The following is a 20,692-nucleotide window of genomic DNA, read 5'->3' on the forward strand; positions in this document are numbered from 1 at the left end:
AGACCACTAAGCTACCCGGACACCCTTTATACCAAGTGTTTAAATGACTCAAACAAAAGGACTTGTGCAGGCCCAGTCTGAATACTTTATTGTGGACATGGGTGAGCAATAATCTTCAGGTAGCACAGACGAGTATTACACATCAAATCAAACCCAATCCAAACACATGATAGTCTGTGATTAATCTTCTCACATAATATGGAGTGTACAAAAATAAAAAGGTAATATGCTAGGATGTAACCGTCTTATTAGAAGCTCTGGGTCCCTGTCAAAAACCTCAGTCTCACTAGGCTACACATAAGGTCAAAGGTCAAAAGTAGACCACCTTTCACCTTTGTGATATCGAGTGTTTTGAGTGTACACAGTGTGCAGTGGTCAAAGGCTAGAGGCACAATCAGTGTTGGTAATCCTGAAGATGAGCAACGCGAGGTGAGAGGTTTAACAGTCCTGGTGTGAAATTCTTCACTTGCTCACAAGTGCAGGACTCACAGGGCCGCAAGATCCAGTCCCTCTCTGACTGGCTGACGAGACTACAGCCTGATCCGAGACTGGAAATACGGCCTCGGTTACCAGAGGGAAAGACGTCGGGCGATGTGAAAAGCTACGAGTATAGACTGGGCTTACGACACTGCTATCAAATACACATGATCTGAATGACATGAACTCAAAAATTAGTAAATTTAACTGAACATGAGCTATTTCTGAGATCGGAAGGAGAGGAGGTGGTACGGGGGGGGGGGCGATATGGCTGAGAACTACTGGCTTTCACAAGTCATCAGACCTGAAGTAAAGCTATTCCCTGCAGTTTACCTCCATTACTCGATCCATTTAACACCAGCCTTGTGATTGGAGGCTCACATGACAGTATGGCAAATAAACTCGAAAGGCAAACGGCTCATTTTAAGTTGTCCGGTCAGTCACCATTTCTAAGGATTTCACTTTTAAGGCCACGTGGCTGCTGAAAGCACTGTCAAGAATATACCCCGTTTGAGGAAAAGGGACAGCCGCAGCGCGAGCAGTGGTGGGCGACACCGCTTCGTAAGGGCTGGAGGTCACAATACATTCGATGGGTCCATACTCAAAGACGCCGGAGAACGCCAACTTCTTTGAAAGTAAACCTGGACTGAATTCCAGAAAATTAACACAGACCCCCGGTACCAATACTCCGCTCAAAGGCTGTGGAGGGGTTGGCTCAGTGACAAGTCTCTAGCGGTGATCGCTCAGTGGCCACATGGCAGTCATGGACATACAGCTATGCTCCCTGCTCCTATGACAATGCTTTACCAAGGCAGATCATGGTGATCACGTACAAAATCTAAAAAAAAAAAAGTCAAAAGAATGAAAAGGAAGGAAGGATGGATGGGGAGAGAAAAGACAGGGAGGGGTCAGACTATAGGTGAATTCAGTAGCTGGTTATGTTCGACAATAATGACCAATAACGATATAACAAGAGCCATTAATAGATTACATTTTCCCCCCCACCATTATAATTTTTTTTCCTTCTATATACAAAGAAAACAAACCCCCCCTCCCTCCCCCAAAGAAATCTTGATTGTGCACATCGTTTGCTTTCTCCGTACATATATCGTCAAGGTCTGACACTCGGAAGACACACGGCGAGTGTGTAGGAGGAGAGGGAATGACGTGGAATGATGGAAGTGAAGGGGATGAGCCAAATAAGGCGAATTGTAAGAGGGTTAGGCTGGACGGAGAGAGCAAAACTTTGACCAGTGAATACATAATCAAGAAATGGATCCAACCAGGGAGGAATGGAACGGCGGTGGGAGAAAGAAAGAAGTATGAGGGGCAGGGGCAGGGGAAAAAAAAAAAAATTAGAGAGGTCGATAGTGGAGGCTTGAAGCGGGGGAGTCAGTCTTTCCACTCTTTCTTGATGGTGAGGTTCCATTCCCAGGAGAGGTGGTCGTGCTTGTCGTCGTCCGTGAACTTGGACTTGATGTTGTAGGTGCCGCGGGCCAGCATGCCTTTGGGCGCCTCCTCCAGAGGGGTGAGGAATTCGTATTCCTGGCCCGGTCGAGGCCCGTAACTGCCCACCATGTAGTCCGTCTTCTCGACTACAAACGGGAAAGAAAATTGGGAGAGCGAGTATGAGACAGAGGAGGAGAAAGAGAGAGACAGATATAGAGAGCTGGTGGTTGGCATGAGAACCTTATCTGGTAGACCACAGCTCTGAATTTGCCTCTCATGACCAGATCCAGGGCACGGCACATTGTAGGGTCAGTTTGAGAAATTCCAGAATAAACATTTCTGTGTTGCTCTCACGTCGGAGAAGAGCAGCTGGGTCATGCAGTAATGGAGGGAAAATGAGCTGAAGTTCAGTGAAAACAGGCCAACTGAGTCAACACGAGATAAACACCGGGTCCGGTGGAAGAACCATTAACTAGACATTGACTTAATATGGACGACGGCCGAGGTAAACCGCTCCCCTCATCAATAAACAAAGGCCGGCGCTTATTATGAACAGGAAAATAGGCCCGTTCTGGTCCCGGCTCTCCCGGGGTGATTTCAAAAACCTGGTCATGAGAGTATCAGATCCTTCAAAAGTTTCTGTTAAATGACAGTCAGGTACTTCGGGGGTCTAAGGGGATACAGTCATTTTAAATAATGCTGGTTGCAAGTAAGAAACTAGACGATGCAGTTGCCCACTGGGGACTGGGGTTCGCGCCCCGGTCTCGTCAGATCCGACTATGGCCGGACTCGATGAAGCAGCAATCATTGGCAACACTGTCTTCGGGAGGGGGGCGGAGTCGGCTTGTGTTCGTCATGTGAATGCGTCTCTGTGTGTGTCGGAAAAACAGTGGTTCGGCTTGGATTCGCCTTGTCACGAAAGTGGGGAGGCGCTTTCCTTCGAGACTGCCGGCCGGAGAGATGCAGTTGGCGAACGCATGCAATACGAGGGTGGGTGTTTGAATTAAAATAGGGATCAATTGGCCACTAAATTGGGAGAAAAAAGGGAAAAATCAGAAATAAATTTATTTAAGAAACTAGAGGGCGGCTGAAGGAGGTACCTCGAGTTGTAGGCTGGATAAATGTACTACATGATATATGTGATGGAGAGACTACCTTTTCCTCAGAAACCCCAAGAAGACATTCAACAAATCTGGAGGGACTGAATACCCAACACCATACAGGACGGACTTCATCCCCCCCCCCTTTTCTCCCCAATTGTACTTGGCCAATTACCCTATGTCCGGGTCGCTGCTCCACCCCTTCTGCCGATCCGGGGAGGCTGCAGACTACCACATGCCTCCTCCCATACATGTGGAGTCGCCAGCCGCTTCTTTTCACCTGACAGTGAGGAGTTTCACCAGGGGGATGTAGCACATGGGAGGATCACGCTGTTCCCACCCAGTTCCCCCTCCCCCCCCCGAACATGCACCCCAACAGACCAGAGCAGGCGCTAGTGCAGCGACCAGGACACATACCCATGGGAATATTTTGTATTTGCTGTTTTGTTTTTATCGGTTTACAAAAATTCTCTTTTATTGTCATTCCTTTCCCCTTTATTCATAAGGAAATTCAATGTCAGATTGTTTTAACCCAGTGGGATAATGGAGTGATACTATAAGATAAATGGTCAGTCTTACTCCTCACTCCTTTCCTGAATGTATGCTGGATGTACTTCAGGCCCGAGACAATCTCCTTGTTGACCTGCAAAAGACGGGAAAACGGATGACGCATCCCCAAACAAACAGCGAGATGTGCAGCCGGAAAAACATCTGCGCCTGCAACAGTGTGAGACCCAAACAGACTGCCGGGGGTTCTGTACAGAGGACCGGCCTCCTTTACCTTAAAGCTGATCTTTATCCTGTATTCCACGCCTTCTTTCAGCACAAACGCCTGCTTCTTAAAGGACTCCAGGTCTCCTGGCAGGGACAGTGAACAGAGACAGGGGCGGGGAGGTACGTCAAGGGGGTTTTAATTGAGGTGAAAAACGCGGCCCGTTTCGCAAAGTTTCTAATCAACGTTCAATAAGACACATCTGAGCTGGGGGAAAAACAAAAACAAATAAGGTCTCATTGTTTAGCTGCTTAGTCCATGCGAAATGCAAGAAACAATGTATTGTTTAAAGTGTTGCATAACATATAATATGGCCACCAGGTGGCGAGCTGCCTTGAATGACAACTAACTCACACCTCATTTTTGTAGGGTACCTTGCAGGCCGTGGGAGGGCAGGAGAGCCTTCTAAGGGAATTCCTCATTAACCCGCTTACACAGGATTTGTGTCATTACTATTCATTGACTAATGACCCCACGAGTCCTGCTTTGACTATATTTGCAACCACAGATGGGAGTGATTATTGGCCATAATTAATTCTGCCATGAGGTCATTTCGCTGGTAGGAAGGCTGCACAGAGGAATATCACCATCTAAATGCAGGCTTTCACTCCAGCATACTGATGTGGAAAATATTACAGGTGTCCCCCGTCAAAGGTTTCTTTTCATGGTAGAAATCGGCTCCCTTTGTAGCGGGGGAGAGAAACGGGCCCACTATATACATATATTTATACTAGTCCAACTGCGATGTCTGTGGAACTCACCCTGCAGGTCAAGGGTCAGGGCGTTTGGCGCCGTGTCACACATAAGGGTCAGCCGCGTCACCTGAATGTTGGGAGCGTTGGGATCCACTAAGACAGAAAATATGGCAAACGACAGAATTGAGGTGTTCCATTATGAAATGCTTTCACTAAAAATATACACATTTTGGGGGGGGGGGGTCCCCCCCTTTTTCTCCCCCTCAGTTGCACTTGGCCGATTACCCCACTCTTCCGAGTCGTCCCGGTCTCCGCTCCACCCCCTCTGCCAGTCCGGGGAGGGCTGCAGACTACCACACGCCTCCTCCGATACATGTGGGAGTCGCCAGCCGCTTCTTTTCACCTGACAGTGAGGAGTTTCGCCAGCGGGACGTAGCGCGTGGGAGGATCACGCTATTCCCCCCCCCAGTTTCCTCTCCCCCCTGAACAGGCACCCCGACCAACCAGAGGAGACGCTAGGGCAGCGACCAGGACACACACCCACATCCGGCTTCCCACCCACAGACACAGCCAATCGTGTCCGTAGGGACGCCCCACCAAGCCAGCGGTAACACGGGGATTCGAACCGGCGATTGCCGAGACCGCCGTGCTACCCGGACGCCCATATACACACATTTTGTGGTTAAAAACTAAAGTTGGATGGTACCAAATTTAGGAGGACCCTGTCGGGATCACCCAGCTCTTCGAATACAAAGGGATTCAGCAAATACACCACCGAAGGCTCGATCGAAAATTAGACCTTGTGAAGCTGTAGCCTGGTAACCGTTACACAGCCGGACGGAGGTAACTGGACAGCTGGGGTGTGGGAGTGGTCCATAAGGTGTACGGAAACAGTCACAGTGGTGTATGCGGGGGGAGACTATTCCACATCCAACATCGTCCGACAAGGCGCTTTGTGTAACCACACAATGAACAGCAGCAGGTCAAAGTAAGATGGCCGTCGGCGAAAGAATGTTAAACATTCCAACGACTCCCGCTTATGTTGTCACAGGTAGAAATACTGGGCCGTCTGAAGGCGGCGCGGTATCATCAAAGCCCCCTGAGGACGTCTGGGGAGACGTGACGTGTGCAGATCTGCAGGAAATCGGCGCTCCGCCACAGATCCTGATAGCCCGGTCCCAACAAAAGGAGGCCGACCTCTTTTCAGCTCCCAGACGGCGTTAAGTGGGCGTCCGGCACTGACCTGCTATCAACAAAGGCAGATGCCTCGGGGGGACTGTAGTCCTCTTAGGAGGAGGCCCCGACTGTCGCTGGGTGGCCCCGTCACGAGAACAACAGAGCAGCCAGCCTGACGCCGTTTGGCTGCAAATGTTCAGTTTCAACGGTTCAAGTGGCTTCCCGGCCTTCGTTTATCGAGTTCGTTGGGAGATTTTAATAAGCGTTTCAAATACACCACAGTTATGTGTGACGCTTGACTGGGTCTGCCTCTTCATAACATCACGCAGTCAAGTCTATTTGGACTGGCTAATGTTTATTTTTACTTTTCAAAACTTTCCAATCTTCTATTTTCCACTACCCCCCCCCTCCCCCAAATGTATCGGCCCAATTACCCCGCTCTCCCGAGCCGTCCCGGTCGCTGCTCCACCCCCTCTGCCGATCCAGGGAGGGCTGCAGACTACCACACGCCTCCTCCCATACATGTGGAGTCACCAGCCGCTTCTTCTTCACCTGACAGTGAGGGGTTTCGCCAGGGGGATGTAGCGCGTGGGAGGATCACGCTATTTCCCCCAGTTCCCACCCCCACCCTCCGAACAGGTGCCCCGACCAACCAGAGGTGGCGCTAGTGCAGCGACCAGGACACACACACCCACGTCGGGCTTCCCACCCGCCGACACGGGCCAATTGTGTCTGCAGGGGGTAGCATGGGGATTTGAACCGGCGAGCCCCGTGTTGGTAGGCAACGGAACAGACCGCCACGCCACCCGGACGCCCCTCTTCCCCACTTTAAAAAGGATTTTTCAGACGGGTGTAGGGACCCTAGATTACGGTACGCCTGAACGCGTGGGCAGCAGGAGCTGGTGTAGTCCAGACTTTGACCGACTGCGTCCAACAGATTGGAGGAAGTCGAGATAACTGTCGGTTAGCGGCGGAACTGGCTAGCAGAATATAAACCTTACCGCGGAAAAGCAAAATGTCACCTGCATTTGGCGAGGGGTAAGTATTAATACCCCCTGGGACTCGAAAGGTACGATACCTTGTCCAAGTCGTGACATAAAACGAGAGTAGGAATGTGTCTGCCCATGTAGACGTGTGCATTTCCGGTGCCGTGGTATAAACGATAAGAGCAGGAGACATGGCGTGGTCACCGCTCCCGAGGAGATGGGAGTTTTAACTCTGGAGGCGGCTCGGCACCGTCCGTGTCCCCCGAATCACTAACCTTTGCACACGTCAGTGCTGCCCAGGAGCGCCTCCTTGTACTTCCGCAGGCTCTCGTCATCTTTGTCCAATTCCTGGATCTCCTGTAAGCTCTTCTGGGCGGGGGGTTTATAGTTGACCCCGGTTTCCCCCTCGTCGTTGTCTGCCGCAATGGCTGCCAGCTGCTCTGGGGTGGGATCCTGCTCTGCCATGGTCTACTGTTCGCAGAGAAGGGGGAGGTGTGAATGTGGGCGAGAGAGAGCAAGAGAGAGACGGGGACAGGTTAGGTCACACGGTCTGGTCTGCAGAACCAGCTCCTCTGGAGGCCACGGCAGAGGAGCAACGCCGCGCTGTGGAAGCGAGGCACTGGAGGGTGGTCTAACGGGAGATCATTATCTCGGCTCCGAGCCTCATTCTCATCTTCTCCCTCCCTCCCTCCTCGCTTCTCCTTTTTCAGCGACCGCTATCTGGTTTCAGACGTAGACTGACAGGAAGACAGCAATGCCGGTGCAGCTATCTGCATCCAGATGCACCGCATTACAAGTCACAACCAATTACAGCCGAGGGACTAGACGCAAGGCAGGAAGGAGGACAATAGCATTAGGTGATCATCTTGCACTCACTGTCAGTGAGCAGACAGGGAATTGGAGGAACTGCAAAACCGTAAGTCATCCATTGTGTAAAAAAACAAAAGGAAACATGTGAAAATCCCATCATTTATGGGTAACATCTGGTGCTACATGTGTAGGGGCCAAGCCTATATATATATATATATATATGTGTGTGTGTGTGTGTGTGTGTGTGTGTATATATATATGTGTGTGTGTGTGTATATGTGTGTGTATATATGTGTGTATATATGTGTATATATGTATGTATGTATGTATATATATGTATATACACACACACACACACACACACATATATATCAACAACCGTGCAAGCCAACAGGCTGCTGGGTTGTAGCTTTCTCATCGACTCTGTGAGGTCCCCTGTATCTTGGGTTGCCCGTCATTGTCTTAAGAGACTGACTGAACCACCTCAGCCTCTGTCGACTTCCCATCTCCATGGTGTAGCGCACATATTCCCTAAAAAGTCTCCCCTGCGGCTGCACAACCTTATTCAATTTATGATTTTGTGCTTGTTTACGCATATCTTAAGTTTTTAAACCTCCGGGTTGTCCGATTCGTGTGTGGGGGGGGGGAATAAAAATTATATATACACATGAGTTTGGGGAGAATTAATTCCAGCAGTGAGATGGGGGAAATAAAACACTTCCATGTTCAATTAAACCCCGAATGCAATGTGAAATTAACTTGCATGCAACAGCGCATTCCTCTCGGTTATCGTAGCTACGCGATTGGTTAGACAACACGAGCGTTGCATGACAAAAGCTTTTTTCCCCCCTTTTTGCCAGACATTTGAATTTTGAAAGTCTGCTTCCTGTATTGAACACATTTTATCCACTTCCTGAATGTAGCTGGATCATAAAGCATGCATCATGCATCTAAATATACCTCAAATAATCTGGACCTAAAACGGGCCAAACATGTCGCAGCTGTACCTTTGACATAAATAAATAAATAAATAAATAAATAAATGAACGGCCTGAGCAGGAACGGAGAAGAACAATGCTTTGAGAATGGACGACGGTGACCAAATCTGAGCACAGGAAACTAACTACCTAACAATGAGACAGGAAGTCGATACCACAGGCGCAGCAAGACCACAGCAAAGCTCCATCTCATAATATGCATTTCCTAACGCCGAGCCGAGGGACTTTCGCTCACATGCAGACACGCAAGCTGTGCAGAGTGGACCTACGCCTGCCACATTTTTGTCCAATTTTCTCCTCGGGCGTGTAACGGCACAAATCTCTTGTCAGCTTTTTTTGATATATGATTCTGTAAAAACAGGCTTGGCAACTCGGAACAACATTTTTACAAGGACGCTGCTGTTGGAGAAACAAAAGCCTGTCCTCTCTCCAAACACACAATAAGGGCAGCAGCACTACAGACTGGCAGCAAGAAACCAGCTTCCCGAGCTATCACACGGCGTCAGGGAAGTCTCTCGAACATTAACGCCGCCTCCACCAAGGACGCAACGAACGACCGATTCGTTATCGATTATTCTATTTCTCTTTTTTTTTTAACTTTTAACTGATGAATCATTTAGCCTGGAAAATGTGACAAATGTTGACAAATACCCATCACGATCCCCAAAAGCCCAAGCTGGTGTACTTTTGTGTGACTGGAGGGGGGAAAAAAAACGCTAAGGTATTCATTTTATAACGATATGAATACGAGAAGGAAAATCAAAGCACTTTTGAAGCCGTTGGTATGAAACTATTATTATTTTTACATGATAAATGAATACTCCTGCTCCTACTACTCCTACTACTCCAACTATTACTGCTCCTAATGCTACTACTACTACTACTACCCCTACTGCTACTACTACTCCTACTACTACTCCTACTGCTACTACTCCTCCTACTCCTACTGCTACTACTACTCCTACTCCTACTACTCCTGCTACTACTACTCCTGCTACTACTCCTCCTACTCCTACTGCTACTACTACTCCTACTACTACTACTCCTGCTACTACTCCTCCTACTCCTACTGCTACTACTACTCCTACTCCTACTACTCCTACTGCTACTACTACTCCTGCTCCTACTCCTCCAAATATTACTACTCCTAATGCTACTACTACTACCCCTACTGCTACTACTACTCCTACTCCTCCTACTCCTACTGCTACTACTACTACTCCTACTGCTAATACTACTCCTTCTCCTCCTACTACTACTACTCCTACTGCTACTACTATTCCTACTGCTACTACTACTACTCCTCCTACTACTACTACTCCTACTACTACTCCTCCTGCTGCTACTACTACTACTCCTACTCCTATTCCTACTACTACTCCTCCTACTACTCCTATTGCTACTCCTACTACTCCTACTGCTACTACTACTCCTCCTACTACTGCTACTACTACTCCTACTACTACTACTCCTCCTACTGCTACTACTACTCCTACTACTACTACTACTACTCCTACTCCTACTGCTACTACTACTCCTACTGCTACTACTACTCCTAATGCTACTACTATGCCTACTGCTACTACTACTACTACTAATCCTACTACTGCTACTCCTACTACTACTACTACTACTCCTACTGCTACTACTACTCCTACTGCTACTACTACTCCTAATGCTACTACTATGCCTACTGCTACTACTACTACTACTACTCCTCCTACTACTACTACTCCTACTGCTACTACTACTCCTACTCCTCCTACTACTACTACTCATACTGCTACTACTACTCCTAATGCTACTACTATGCCTACTACTCCTACTACTACTACTAATCCTACTACTGCTACTCCTACTACTGCTACTCCTACTACTACTACTACTCCTCCTACTACTACTACTCCTACTACTAATCCTACTACTACTACTCCTACTACTACTACTCCTCCTACTACTACTACTCCTCCTCCTACTACTACTCCTAATGCTACTACTATGCCTACTGCTACTACTACTAAATGACTAAAAAGATTAAATCTATTATCAAAATTGTGGCTGATTTTCTGATCAGACGACTCATCGCTCCAGCGCTACACTAACACGCCACAGCGTAAAAAAAAAAAAAACCACGGCCCAACTTACTGTCAGCAATCCAGACAGCATCACAGTAAATCACATGAGCGCGAACAGCAACTCCGGGCAGCTCTAATCGCGCAGGTGTATTAGCTGGAACCTGAACAAACACCACACAAACCAGAGTTATGTCAGCCGGCCTCCCTGCCCAACCCTTTTCTCTGTTGCATTGTGCCTGGCATACATCGTTGGGTATTAACCAGGCGGGAACCGAGGACACGGAGCCCCCCCCCCCCACACCCCTCTCTCCCCCAAATGGGGCCTCGACGTACCCATAAAAGCAGAAATTCCTGTTCTGCCTACAGGGGGTTTTGGCAGGTCAGCTGCAAGTGAATGTATGTCGGTCGGAGAGCGAGGGGCCTGCGGGACAAGGTGACGCAACATATTCACGCAGCCCAACGGCCAATCAAACCGATTCGGCAAACGGCTTCGGTCACGGTTATGAACGGCTTCGCAGCTTTACCTAACTCACCACTAACTCCACGGCTCAGGTTATGACGTCATACTTATCGACACGGCTACCGGTGGGCTCGGGTGCACCCTGGCGACGCAAATTGTTCCAACACTTCACGGATATTTCGCCATCGAGTTGGTCCAAAGGAGGAGGGCATGAATGCCGGACATCGAGCTTGATTGAGCAAGCTCATCGCCAATTAATTCAGAAATGCCGTCTCAATCAAGCGTGAATTTAAAAAGCATGACTGAGTAAATTAACGACCCACGGGCCCAATAAAACAGATTAGGTTTGACAATAATCATCATTACCAACTTCGTAATAACACATTCTTCCTGTGGCCCCGAGTGTGTACGAAAAGACAGAGGTGACTCACTCACCACACGCTTCGCTGTCAGATACAGGCCCCGCCATTGTCCAGCTTGGCAATGTGAGCCAGGAGGAGGTCATGAGATCACATCAACAACTGAACCTCTCAAGCCTCCCTCTCCTAACACTTAGTACCTGCTGAGCGCGCCACCTAACGAGCTCCGAAGGGTAGCTTACGTGCTCCTTTGATGGGGCTCAGGAGCGCGGCCTAATAAACACACCGGGCTTGGCGGCGGCTTGAGATCTGAGATTAAGACAATTCCCAAATGACACCACAAGAGGAATCAAGTCTATAGAAAGTGGGATTAGGGCTAATGAGGCTTCCGGGGACAGAACAGAGAGTTGTTTTGAAGAGGCAGTGGTGACAGTCAAGAGGACCCCCCCCCCAAAAAAATGAACTCATTAATCTCCTGGATAATTAAGAGAGAAAAAAAACAACCCCCCCCCTCCCAAAAAAACAAAACAAAACACAAATATACGTGATTAACGAGAAACGGAGAAAACTCCTGAGACCACCCACTGTGCTCTCTTAAAGTGAAGATGGGGGGGGGGATCAAAATAGTTTGACCCTCATTTTGAAGGAGCAGTCAACATCACAAGTATAATACTCTGCATAACTGAAGTGTCTCAATTATGAAATGAAATGAAAGCCACCTTATTTTGTCATTGTACAGGTTACAATGAGTGTGTTCTCTGCATGTCACCCATCCTATTGTATAGGAGCAGTGGGCAGCTGCAGCGCCCAGGGACCAACTCCAGTTCTTCTTTCCGTTGCCTTGCTCAGGGGCACAGACAGGAGTATTAACCCTAACGTGCATGTCTTTTTTTGACGGTGGGAGGAAACCAGAGCACCCGGCGGAAACCCACGCAGAGAACATGCAAACTCCACACAGAAAGGACCTGGGACGGCCAGGGGTTCGAACCCAGGACCTTCTTGCTGTGAGGCCACCGTACCGCCAACAGTTAACGACCAAAATCAGTAATCAAATTAAAAATTTCCCGTCTAAATACTTTGAACACGGCTTTATAAAACCATTTGACAATTGTTTTTGTTTGTGACGGGGCACGAAATTCGCTTGTTCATTTTTCGGCCAAGCGATCAAACCCACGCGTGGCGCGCTCAGTTAGGCCCTTTAGGCCAGGGGTTCCCAAACTTTTCCATGCCAAGGCCCCCCAAATAGCATTAGCTTCTGGCCGGGGCCCCCCTTTTTGCAAGATGTCTTTAAAAACCCATTGACAACACTACGGCAAATGTTAAAAAGAAGAAAGGAAAAAAAAACTCCTGAATATATTTCCTTACTTTAGTTAATGCGATAATAATGATATTTACACTTCATTCAAATTTTAATCCTTCCATTATATTGAATATTTCTGTTTTCCATTATAAGCATTTTTTTGTTGTAAAATATATTTGATCATAATATGCATAATAATTCAATTTATTTTTTAGCCTTTTCCCTCAGCTTCCCCTCCAATTTGCTGAGGCCCCCCACGTTGAAAACCACCGCTTTAGGCTACGGTCACGCATGCGCGACTGCAGGCAAACGAGCATCGCGTGCCGAGGGGAAAGTCGTATTTTGCCGCGCTGAGTGTGGGCAGCGCCGGATGTGACGCACACGGAAACGTGTCTGCCGGTTTGTGGTCTGTTTGAGTCGCTGTGGCCGTCGGTCACAGTAGCGGCTGTTGGTTTTGTGATGGGAAAGTGTACACTGTGAAAGATAAGTGTTTTCACTCAGTTGTCTCCCTCGTACACGTTATCATAGTTTCACAAATACGGAGGAAGAACACTTGTACAATTCATATTTGTAAACCGCGAAATATGAGTGGATGTTATTGATAAATGTTTCCCTTATTTACGTTCAAGGCCTGTCTTCCGACTCACTTGCCAGCCAGGCAGCGTCTCTCAGTTTGTAGTTTTCATGGGCAATGTCGCACAACACCGCCTGGTTAGACACAGCAACGAGCCTCCTCCATCCTGGCCCACTAAGAAAACCACGGCCAGTGACAGCCACGTGGGGTCCAATCACACGCACGCACGCACTCCTTGCTATTGGTTGAGGCTGCGGACCGCCGGTCAAAGTTCACTGAAGTTGAACGCCGCACGAGGCAACCTTTTTCGCCACCGGAAGCGAACGTTTTAGAACGGAAGGCGAATATTCGCCGCTGTTAATTTGGCGGTAAACTAGGAGTCATCGGGACGCTGTACCACCGCCACGGCGGCCGGGGAAGGGGAGAACCCCCCCCCCCACATTAAACAGGCCCTGGTTAAGTGTGGTTACCCTAACCGGGCGTTTGTCAAAGCCGGGAAGACGCCCAGACAGCCCACCAGCCGATCGAAGAGAGGAGAAGGACAACGGCTGCCTAAGCGGAAACCGGCGGCGAGTCCGTAATTGGCGGGAGTGTCGGAACGGCTGAGACGCGTATTTTCCAAACCCCGCGTCTCGGTTGCTTTCGGAACCCCCCAAAAACACGCTGCGCCAGAAAGTGGCCCACCCCAAGGATCGGGTCCCCCCGGCACAAACAGAGGAAGATTAAGTGCCAGGATTGCCGTGACTTGTACATCGGGGAAACCGAACAGACGCCGGCCGAGAGGATGGCGCAACACAGGAGAGCAGGTCAGGACTCGGCAGTCTACACACACACACACACAGGCCAGCGGCCACTCTTTCAAGGATGAGGATGTGCACATCCTCGGTAGGGAGGAACGCTGGTTTGACCCGGGAGTCAAAGAGGCCATCTATGTGAAGAGGGAACGACCATCCCTGAACCGGGGGGGGGGGGGCTAAGAGTACATCTGTCGCCATCTTACAATGCTGTGATTGCAACTATTCCCAAATTCTGTGTGAATAGTACACATGGCCATTGTAACTCTAGTTAACGGTCACAGTCATTTGCATATTAAACCGACTGTTGGTTTCGGTCGTTATGCCACTGTATTGTTTATAAGGGTGGGGACACCTGCAGTCAGTTGAGACTGAAGAGGTCACTCAGATGAGGGATGAAACGTTTCTCTCAATGAACGCTGTGTCCAGGTGAACTGATTCGACTTTCTGTGATTTCCTGACCTGGACTATTGAGCATGCATAAAGACAAATGAGACAAGTAAGTGAAAAGACGTATTTATCTCTCTCTCTCTCGACTTCAGTGTACATTTTCCCGTCGCAAAACCCAACAACCGCCCATGTGTGACCGACAACCGCAACGCGGGCCACACACCAGCAAACGGATTTCCGTGTGCGTCACATCCTGCACTGCCCACATTCAGCACAAGGTATGAATTTCGCCTCGGCATTTGCCGCACGTGTGTATTAAGGCAGCGGTCTGGTCCTCATTAATAGTCATGAGCTGACCTTTGGAATATAAGTACAACAGTTGATGATGACTCAGGAATCAGTAATCCTGTCATTTCACTTCATGTACTTGCGTACATGAAATGAAGGTAGGCGGGGTTTAATACTGTGATGATCTGATTGGCTGTATGTAAATAAGCATGTCTGACGACTTGAGCGTCAGAAAAAGGGATCGTCTGAATGAAGGTGAAGTAGGGGGAGTGAAAAACGGACTTCTACCTCACAGTATATAGTTTTAGCTTTGGTTTATAGTTTCCATCTTTTGTAGAAAGCTGGTACAGTTCTGGCCATTTTATTGTTTTTATAGTTTAGTTTGACTTGCCTTTCTGCATGAAATAAAATAAACGGGCCTTGCCTTATGCATGACGATTAAAGTAATGAGTGATGAAGGAAAATGTTCTCCTTTCAATTTTGGCCCAACTTTAAATGTAGGCCTAGTACCCTCTTCTCTCCTCTGGATTCTGCTGAAAATATGCAACCCACATTCTCAAAAGAAACTGCACACGTGAGAGGTCACAGAACGATGACAGCGGCATGCTGTAGAAGCTACAATTACTGACATTTTCCCTCACATAAGGAGGGGAAGGAGAGCCTGAAGTCGAAGAAGGAAAAAAGAAGTCCAGTGCTGAGAATGGAGGGAGTTATTAAGAGCTGTGGAAAAACCCTTAATACCCCGAACTGCTGTCAGCAGAGTACGTCAACTCCCAAACAACAGATAGAAAACGAGTGCGGTACTCAAAAGCCCCAGCTAGAAACTTGAGAGCCTCGGCTCACGTGCAGCGCTACTGAGCTCTTGGTCTCGTCTCTCTCTACTGTAGACGTCCCTCAGAGATGTGTGGCCCCATTGATGCCCTGCACCCTGTCTGTGTCAGGCAGCACTCGGGAGGGCGGCCTGAACTTGTCCATCTCATCCAAATTCCCTCTTTCATCAGTTCCTATGATGTTACTCGGTGCTACGTGGGGAGCAGTGCACAAAGCAGGTCTTTTTTTTTTTTTAACTGAGCGCCTCTCGTCCGGGGTCAAGGGCGCTGTGCAATAGCAGGTAATGGTTTTTTTGCAATTCTCTGTCGAGAGACCATTGCGATGCTTCGCTCTTATGGGAAACGCTCTGTTGACTCACATCCTTTTGGGTGCTAAAACCACACCGTACAAAAGTTGCCGAAGCTCAAGGCTTTCACTTGAGAGTGAGATCTTCTCGATTTTACCTTTAAAAACAACCTTGATCAAGTCTGTTTCTCCTGGCCGTGGAGGATCTATTAATAGAAAGGGAGCATGTTGGATTGATGTAATGTGTCAAAAGGTCAACATTTGCTGGCTCCGTCACTGTGATGATGCGGGGCCTACACGTACTGATGCCTTTCGGAGGATACGTTGCACATGGGACTCTTGATGGAGCTGATGCAATGCAGAGGAACTAAAGCGCCACCATAAAGGGGAAGGGAGGAGGAGGAGGAGGGGTGAACTTAACTGAGAAAGAAAAGATGAGAGAAAACAAGCGAGGAAGACAGAACAAGAACAGGAGAAAGAAACAGGCAGCAAAGGAAATTGAAAAAAAAACTTATCCCAGGAACGACTGTAGCAAAAAGGGAAACGTCAAAAATAGCCTATGAGAAATCCCTGTGCATAGCAGCAGGATGCCCTGTGTGAGGGAGCCACTTGACAGGTCAGGGCTTCTTCTGCCCTGTAGGAACCTCAGTGATATGCCAGATAGACAGATTCTGTCTGCTGCCCTTGGCAACGGTCTTTGTGGAAATGGTGGATGCCATTCAGTGCAGGATTACAGACATAGAGTGAACTCCCCCGTACCACGACATAAACTTGTTCGCGTACGTTAGCTGACCCTAGAAAAATAGCTCAGCACTAAAAAGACAACGATACAACAAAAAAAAAGAGCAAACATTCTTATTCTACTTGGTAGCGTTGATAAGTTATATGGAGCACTGATAACCAAAACATTCAGCTCTTCATTTCTGTAGGAGGGTAGGGGGGTGTTTTGAACAAGAATGCCGTTCCCTGGTGTGTGGGTGGGTGGGGTGTTGTTCGGATCGAGGACGCCACAATGGAAAGGAACCTTCGGGGGGAAAAAAAAGGCTAATCTTTTCTCTTCAACACTGGTCTCTGTGTAGAGGCTGGCTATTATCCCTATTCCCCTACGAGTCCCGAGTTAAAACAGAAGAGGCCAATGACATGTCACTTCCTGGAGGCGTGAGGGAGGTGAACACTGGAGGCCAAACCATGCACAAATAAGGTCGGCTCTCGTCGAAAAGGAGCTGTTCTTCTTCACCATCATCGGTAAAAGGCTTCGAGTATCCATCAGTGGTCTCTGTGCATCCATTTCGGAGGAAATAAAACTCCTCATGGAGCCGTCTAGTGTCCACCTTCCATTCCCTTCGTACCCACTTCACTGTGCTCGCTAATGTGAGATAACCGAGCCCATTATGACTCTCAAATTCACTGCACTCAGCACAGACCTGGGATCTGGCTCCTTTTCACACCAACATGTTACAACTTGAAACTGTTGGGACCATTAGCAGAGACCAGGACGGGCTATGGTCTTTCACTGGTATCGCATGGGGATGAAATTTGAACCATGTCATACCGTGAAACCAATTTTGTTGTCTAAATTAATGACAACAATAATGCATTACCTCAAATTTCACCCCCAAAAATGCAGTCTGAAATATACAAGAATCGCACAGAAATGGGTTTTTGGCATACTTTACGTAAACAACCAGTTCAGCTGGATTCTTGAATATGGTATTTCTTGCACATGTAAGCACATATCAAGATAAAACACCGACTTCGTGTAAACTCCCCTAATGGACCATCGTGACGTTGGTCGGTTGTCTCCATGTCGCCCCGCACTAGTTGGAACTAACCGGATCCGCGAGCCCGTTCGCCATACAGGAAGCAAATGGAGGCTTCACCCGCAGGAAGGCACCGAGCTCGTATGGACGGCTTCCAGCCAACTTGGCCCAAATGACTGCTGCGAGGCCAGCACCGAGTGGCTCTCATTCGAGGCACAAGCGGCGATCTAAACTCAACCCGCTGCGGAGACAAGCGACTGGGGAAAAAGTCTTCTCAATCAGTATCCCCCCCCCCCCCACTACTCTCGACAACGGTAAAAGTTTTCAACTTCTGGCAAGCCGCTCGTGGTTGCAGAGAACCAGGAAGTGGCGACGGCGAGCTCTTGACATCGTCCTGCGCCAACTGTCAAGTCACAGAAACCGCCCACGCATAAACTGGGCCGAGCCGTGCGTCGGTTCAAAACAATCCAAAGTTTCGTCCGCGGCGTCTTGCGCCTCATCGAGTCCCGCGAACAACAGCCGAGCCGGTGTTCCCGACTAGTACGCCTGGCCTACGCGGTACTTTGGCGGGCATAAGAAATTAACAACAAAAAAAAAATCACTGCGATCACCTCCGGCCAAACCAGCCCGGGCTGCGCTCGCCGCAGAGCCCGCTAACTTTCGGGCTGTACACGCGCGGAAACCGCCTCGTCATTCCCGTTAATGCGGCGGCGGACCGTCGGGAACTCCTCGTTGGCTTTCGAGCAAAGTTGCTTTGCGGCGGCTTTTCGTGAAGCCCAAAGCCCGTAAACTAGACCAGCAACTTCCTCCCCGAACTAACGCGACCCGACACACCAGAAGCGTTTCGCGCAGACGAAACGGCCGTCACCTGTGGGGTGGGTGGGGGGGCTTTTCCCGAGCAAACAGACGCTATATGGACAGTTTACGCACTGTCCGAGCGGCACTTACCGTGAACGAGTGGTGCACTTGGATACGCGCCCTATGAATGGCGGTGAGAGGGAGCGAGGGGCCGTGAAGCTACGGAAGGTGGTAGCGCCACTTCCGGTGTTTGGATTTCAAAATAAAGGCGAGCCCCTCGACGTGGTTGCGCTCGGAGGAAAAGGGGCACGCGCGACACGAGCAACAGTTTGCAGCTCCTGGGAGATGACCCATGAGTTCACTTTGAATGTGTTGAATATATACTTATCAGGTAATGAACGAAGCAACATTATGCAAGCTTCCCAATGTGGTTATGACATTTCACCCCCCCCTCCCTTGTTTCAGCTGTAAGGTTGAAAAATGGGGGGGGGGGTTGTTAGCTAGTTAGGATCAGACTGTCTCTCTAAACCAGTCACAGTTGATCATCAGAGTCTGATCATTCAGTTTTGTTTTGTTGTAAGTGCGAGGTCTATGGACATGGCTGGCTCAAGAGGCCCTGGGCAGTGTTAGTTATTATTTCAATAATTGTTATTGTTAATCATTAATAAGAACTTTTGAAATAATGTTTCCGCAAGATTACAAAGAAGAAGAAGAAGAAGAAATTGTCCAAGTGCCAGCTACATTTGAGGAATAAAGTACTTGCAGAAGTGAGCGACCAAGACTTGCACACCTATGGCCGAGTTTCAACCAGCAGCACGATGCAGGGAGATGTGTCACAGGGGAAGCTTATCTGATCATGTTTGCCCCGAAATGTCGAAATTTCATCCAGGGCTGGTGTCCTTTATCGACCTTAAGCCATATATTTCAACTTTTCACGCAAGGCTAAATAACTAAATGAAGAAAAGACAGGATACGTAGAGATTTGCAAAACTGGCGTAGTAGTTTTTTTGCTTTCATTTTGAAGGCCACTGTCTTATTTCCGACAACTATTAGCGGCGCTGTGTTTTACGACTGCTTGAAGAACGTGCGGAACCCTGGAACTCAGTTCCGGAAAGAGTGACGCGACGCGGTACGCGTGGACGGCAATTCTACGTTGCTTTCATCCATTACCAAACCAAAGCTACTTTTGCGTGCTCCTGTCATCTACCTTACATCCTTCTAATGCATGCAATAAAACACCGCCAAGCCTTCACTACTCGAACTGCAGTACAGTACTTAGTGGATGTGGCGTCAGCCAGCACGCTGGTATTGATTTAGAGCAGCGTTTCTCAACCGGGGGTCAGTTGACCCCTAGTGGTCCATGGTGTAATTGCAAGGGGTCAGTGAAAATAAAATATCTTTAAAAAAAAGATCCTATGACATTTATAGAAATAGGATTATTTTGCTCAAATGTGACTGAGACCTTTATCTACCTAAACTATAAAGGGTAACAGGACTTTTTTCTCTAATTACATCTGTTTCACAAGTGTAATTTATTGTATTTTAATAAGAGATCTCGCTCCCGTTTGCATTGTTAAAAGTTACTGCATAAAAATTCTGTTGTTACATATATCTGAAAGTTACTGAATACATATTCTGTTTTGTTACATATATCTGAAAGTTACTGCATAAGAATTCTGTTATGTTAACTATATCTAAGTTATAACTGAAAGCTCTTATTTTTGCCCCAAAGAGTGAATAAATGCTATAATGCAATTTAAAATGCAGTTTCTACTGTTTCTATCAAATTGCAACCCCCCTCCCCCAAGATCAGGTGGAGGGGTCCTCAGGGTAGATCAAAAACACGCAGGGGGTCCAGGACCCCAAAAAGGTTGAGAACCACTGATTTAGAGGACATCTAGTGGCTGTGCCGGAGTAACGTCCTTTCGAAAACCGGGCCTGAACGTCGATAACCACTCAGTCAATAGGTCATAGGAAGGCTGAATATGGTTGAAATGGGGATAAACCAGTGTAATCACACTGGAATTATTAATGTTGGTTAAAAAAATTTGCATTTATGTAAAACTTTACCACAAATGTGCAGCTGATTATCTCCTGGTTTCAGTGTTTTTTTCCGTGAGATGAAAGTTTGCTTGCACTTGCAATTGGCCAAATAAGACAAATATAAAGCCTAGTTATGATCATACATACGATTTCCTGTACACAGGTTCTGATCAACTGCAGTATCAAAGAAACTGTCTCTGAGCAAATAGACAATTCTTCTTCCATTGACCCTCTTTTAGGTAATAGTCAGTCAGCCAGATTGGATTCCTAAT

The 20,692-nt window shown here is 48.0% G+C and overlaps 1 protein-coding gene across 3 annotated transcripts; it reads right to left on the reverse strand.

Moving 5' to 3' along the window:
• Positions 1 to 62: 62 nt before the first annotated feature.
• Positions 63 to 18,608, reverse strand: arhgdia (Rho GDP dissociation inhibitor (GDI) alpha). Of its 3 annotated transcripts, none has more exons than XM_056287255.1 (6): positions 18,528 to 18,608; positions 6,931 to 7,126; positions 4,560 to 4,646; positions 3,808 to 3,884; positions 3,606 to 3,669; positions 63 to 2,072 (listed from the first exon to the last, which is right to left on the reverse strand). In XM_056287255.1, exons 2-6 carry the CDS (start codon positions 7,118 to 7,120, stop codon positions 1,870 to 1,872), a joined length of 621 nt encoding a protein of 206 aa, XP_056143230.1. In that variant the 5' UTR covers positions 7,121 to 7,126; positions 18,528 to 18,608; the 3' UTR covers positions 63 to 1,869. The 3 variants fall into 3 exon arrangements, with proteins under 3 accessions (XP_056143230.1, XP_056143231.1, XP_056143229.1); XM_056287256.1 differs by having other exon boundaries at positions 6,931 to 7,123; positions 18,528 to 18,553; XM_056287254.1 differs by lacking the exon at positions 18,528 to 18,608 and adding an exon at positions 17,652 to 17,903.
• Between the last annotated feature and the right edge of the window lie 2,084 nt (positions 18,609 to 20,692).

Source organism: Lampris incognitus, chromosome 10 (genome assembly GCF_029633865.1).
Source record: "Lampris incognitus isolate fLamInc1 chromosome 10, fLamInc1.hap2, whole genome shotgun sequence".
NCBI classification, from domain to species: domain Eukaryota; kingdom Metazoa; phylum Chordata; class Actinopteri; order Lampriformes; family Lampridae; genus Lampris; species Lampris incognitus.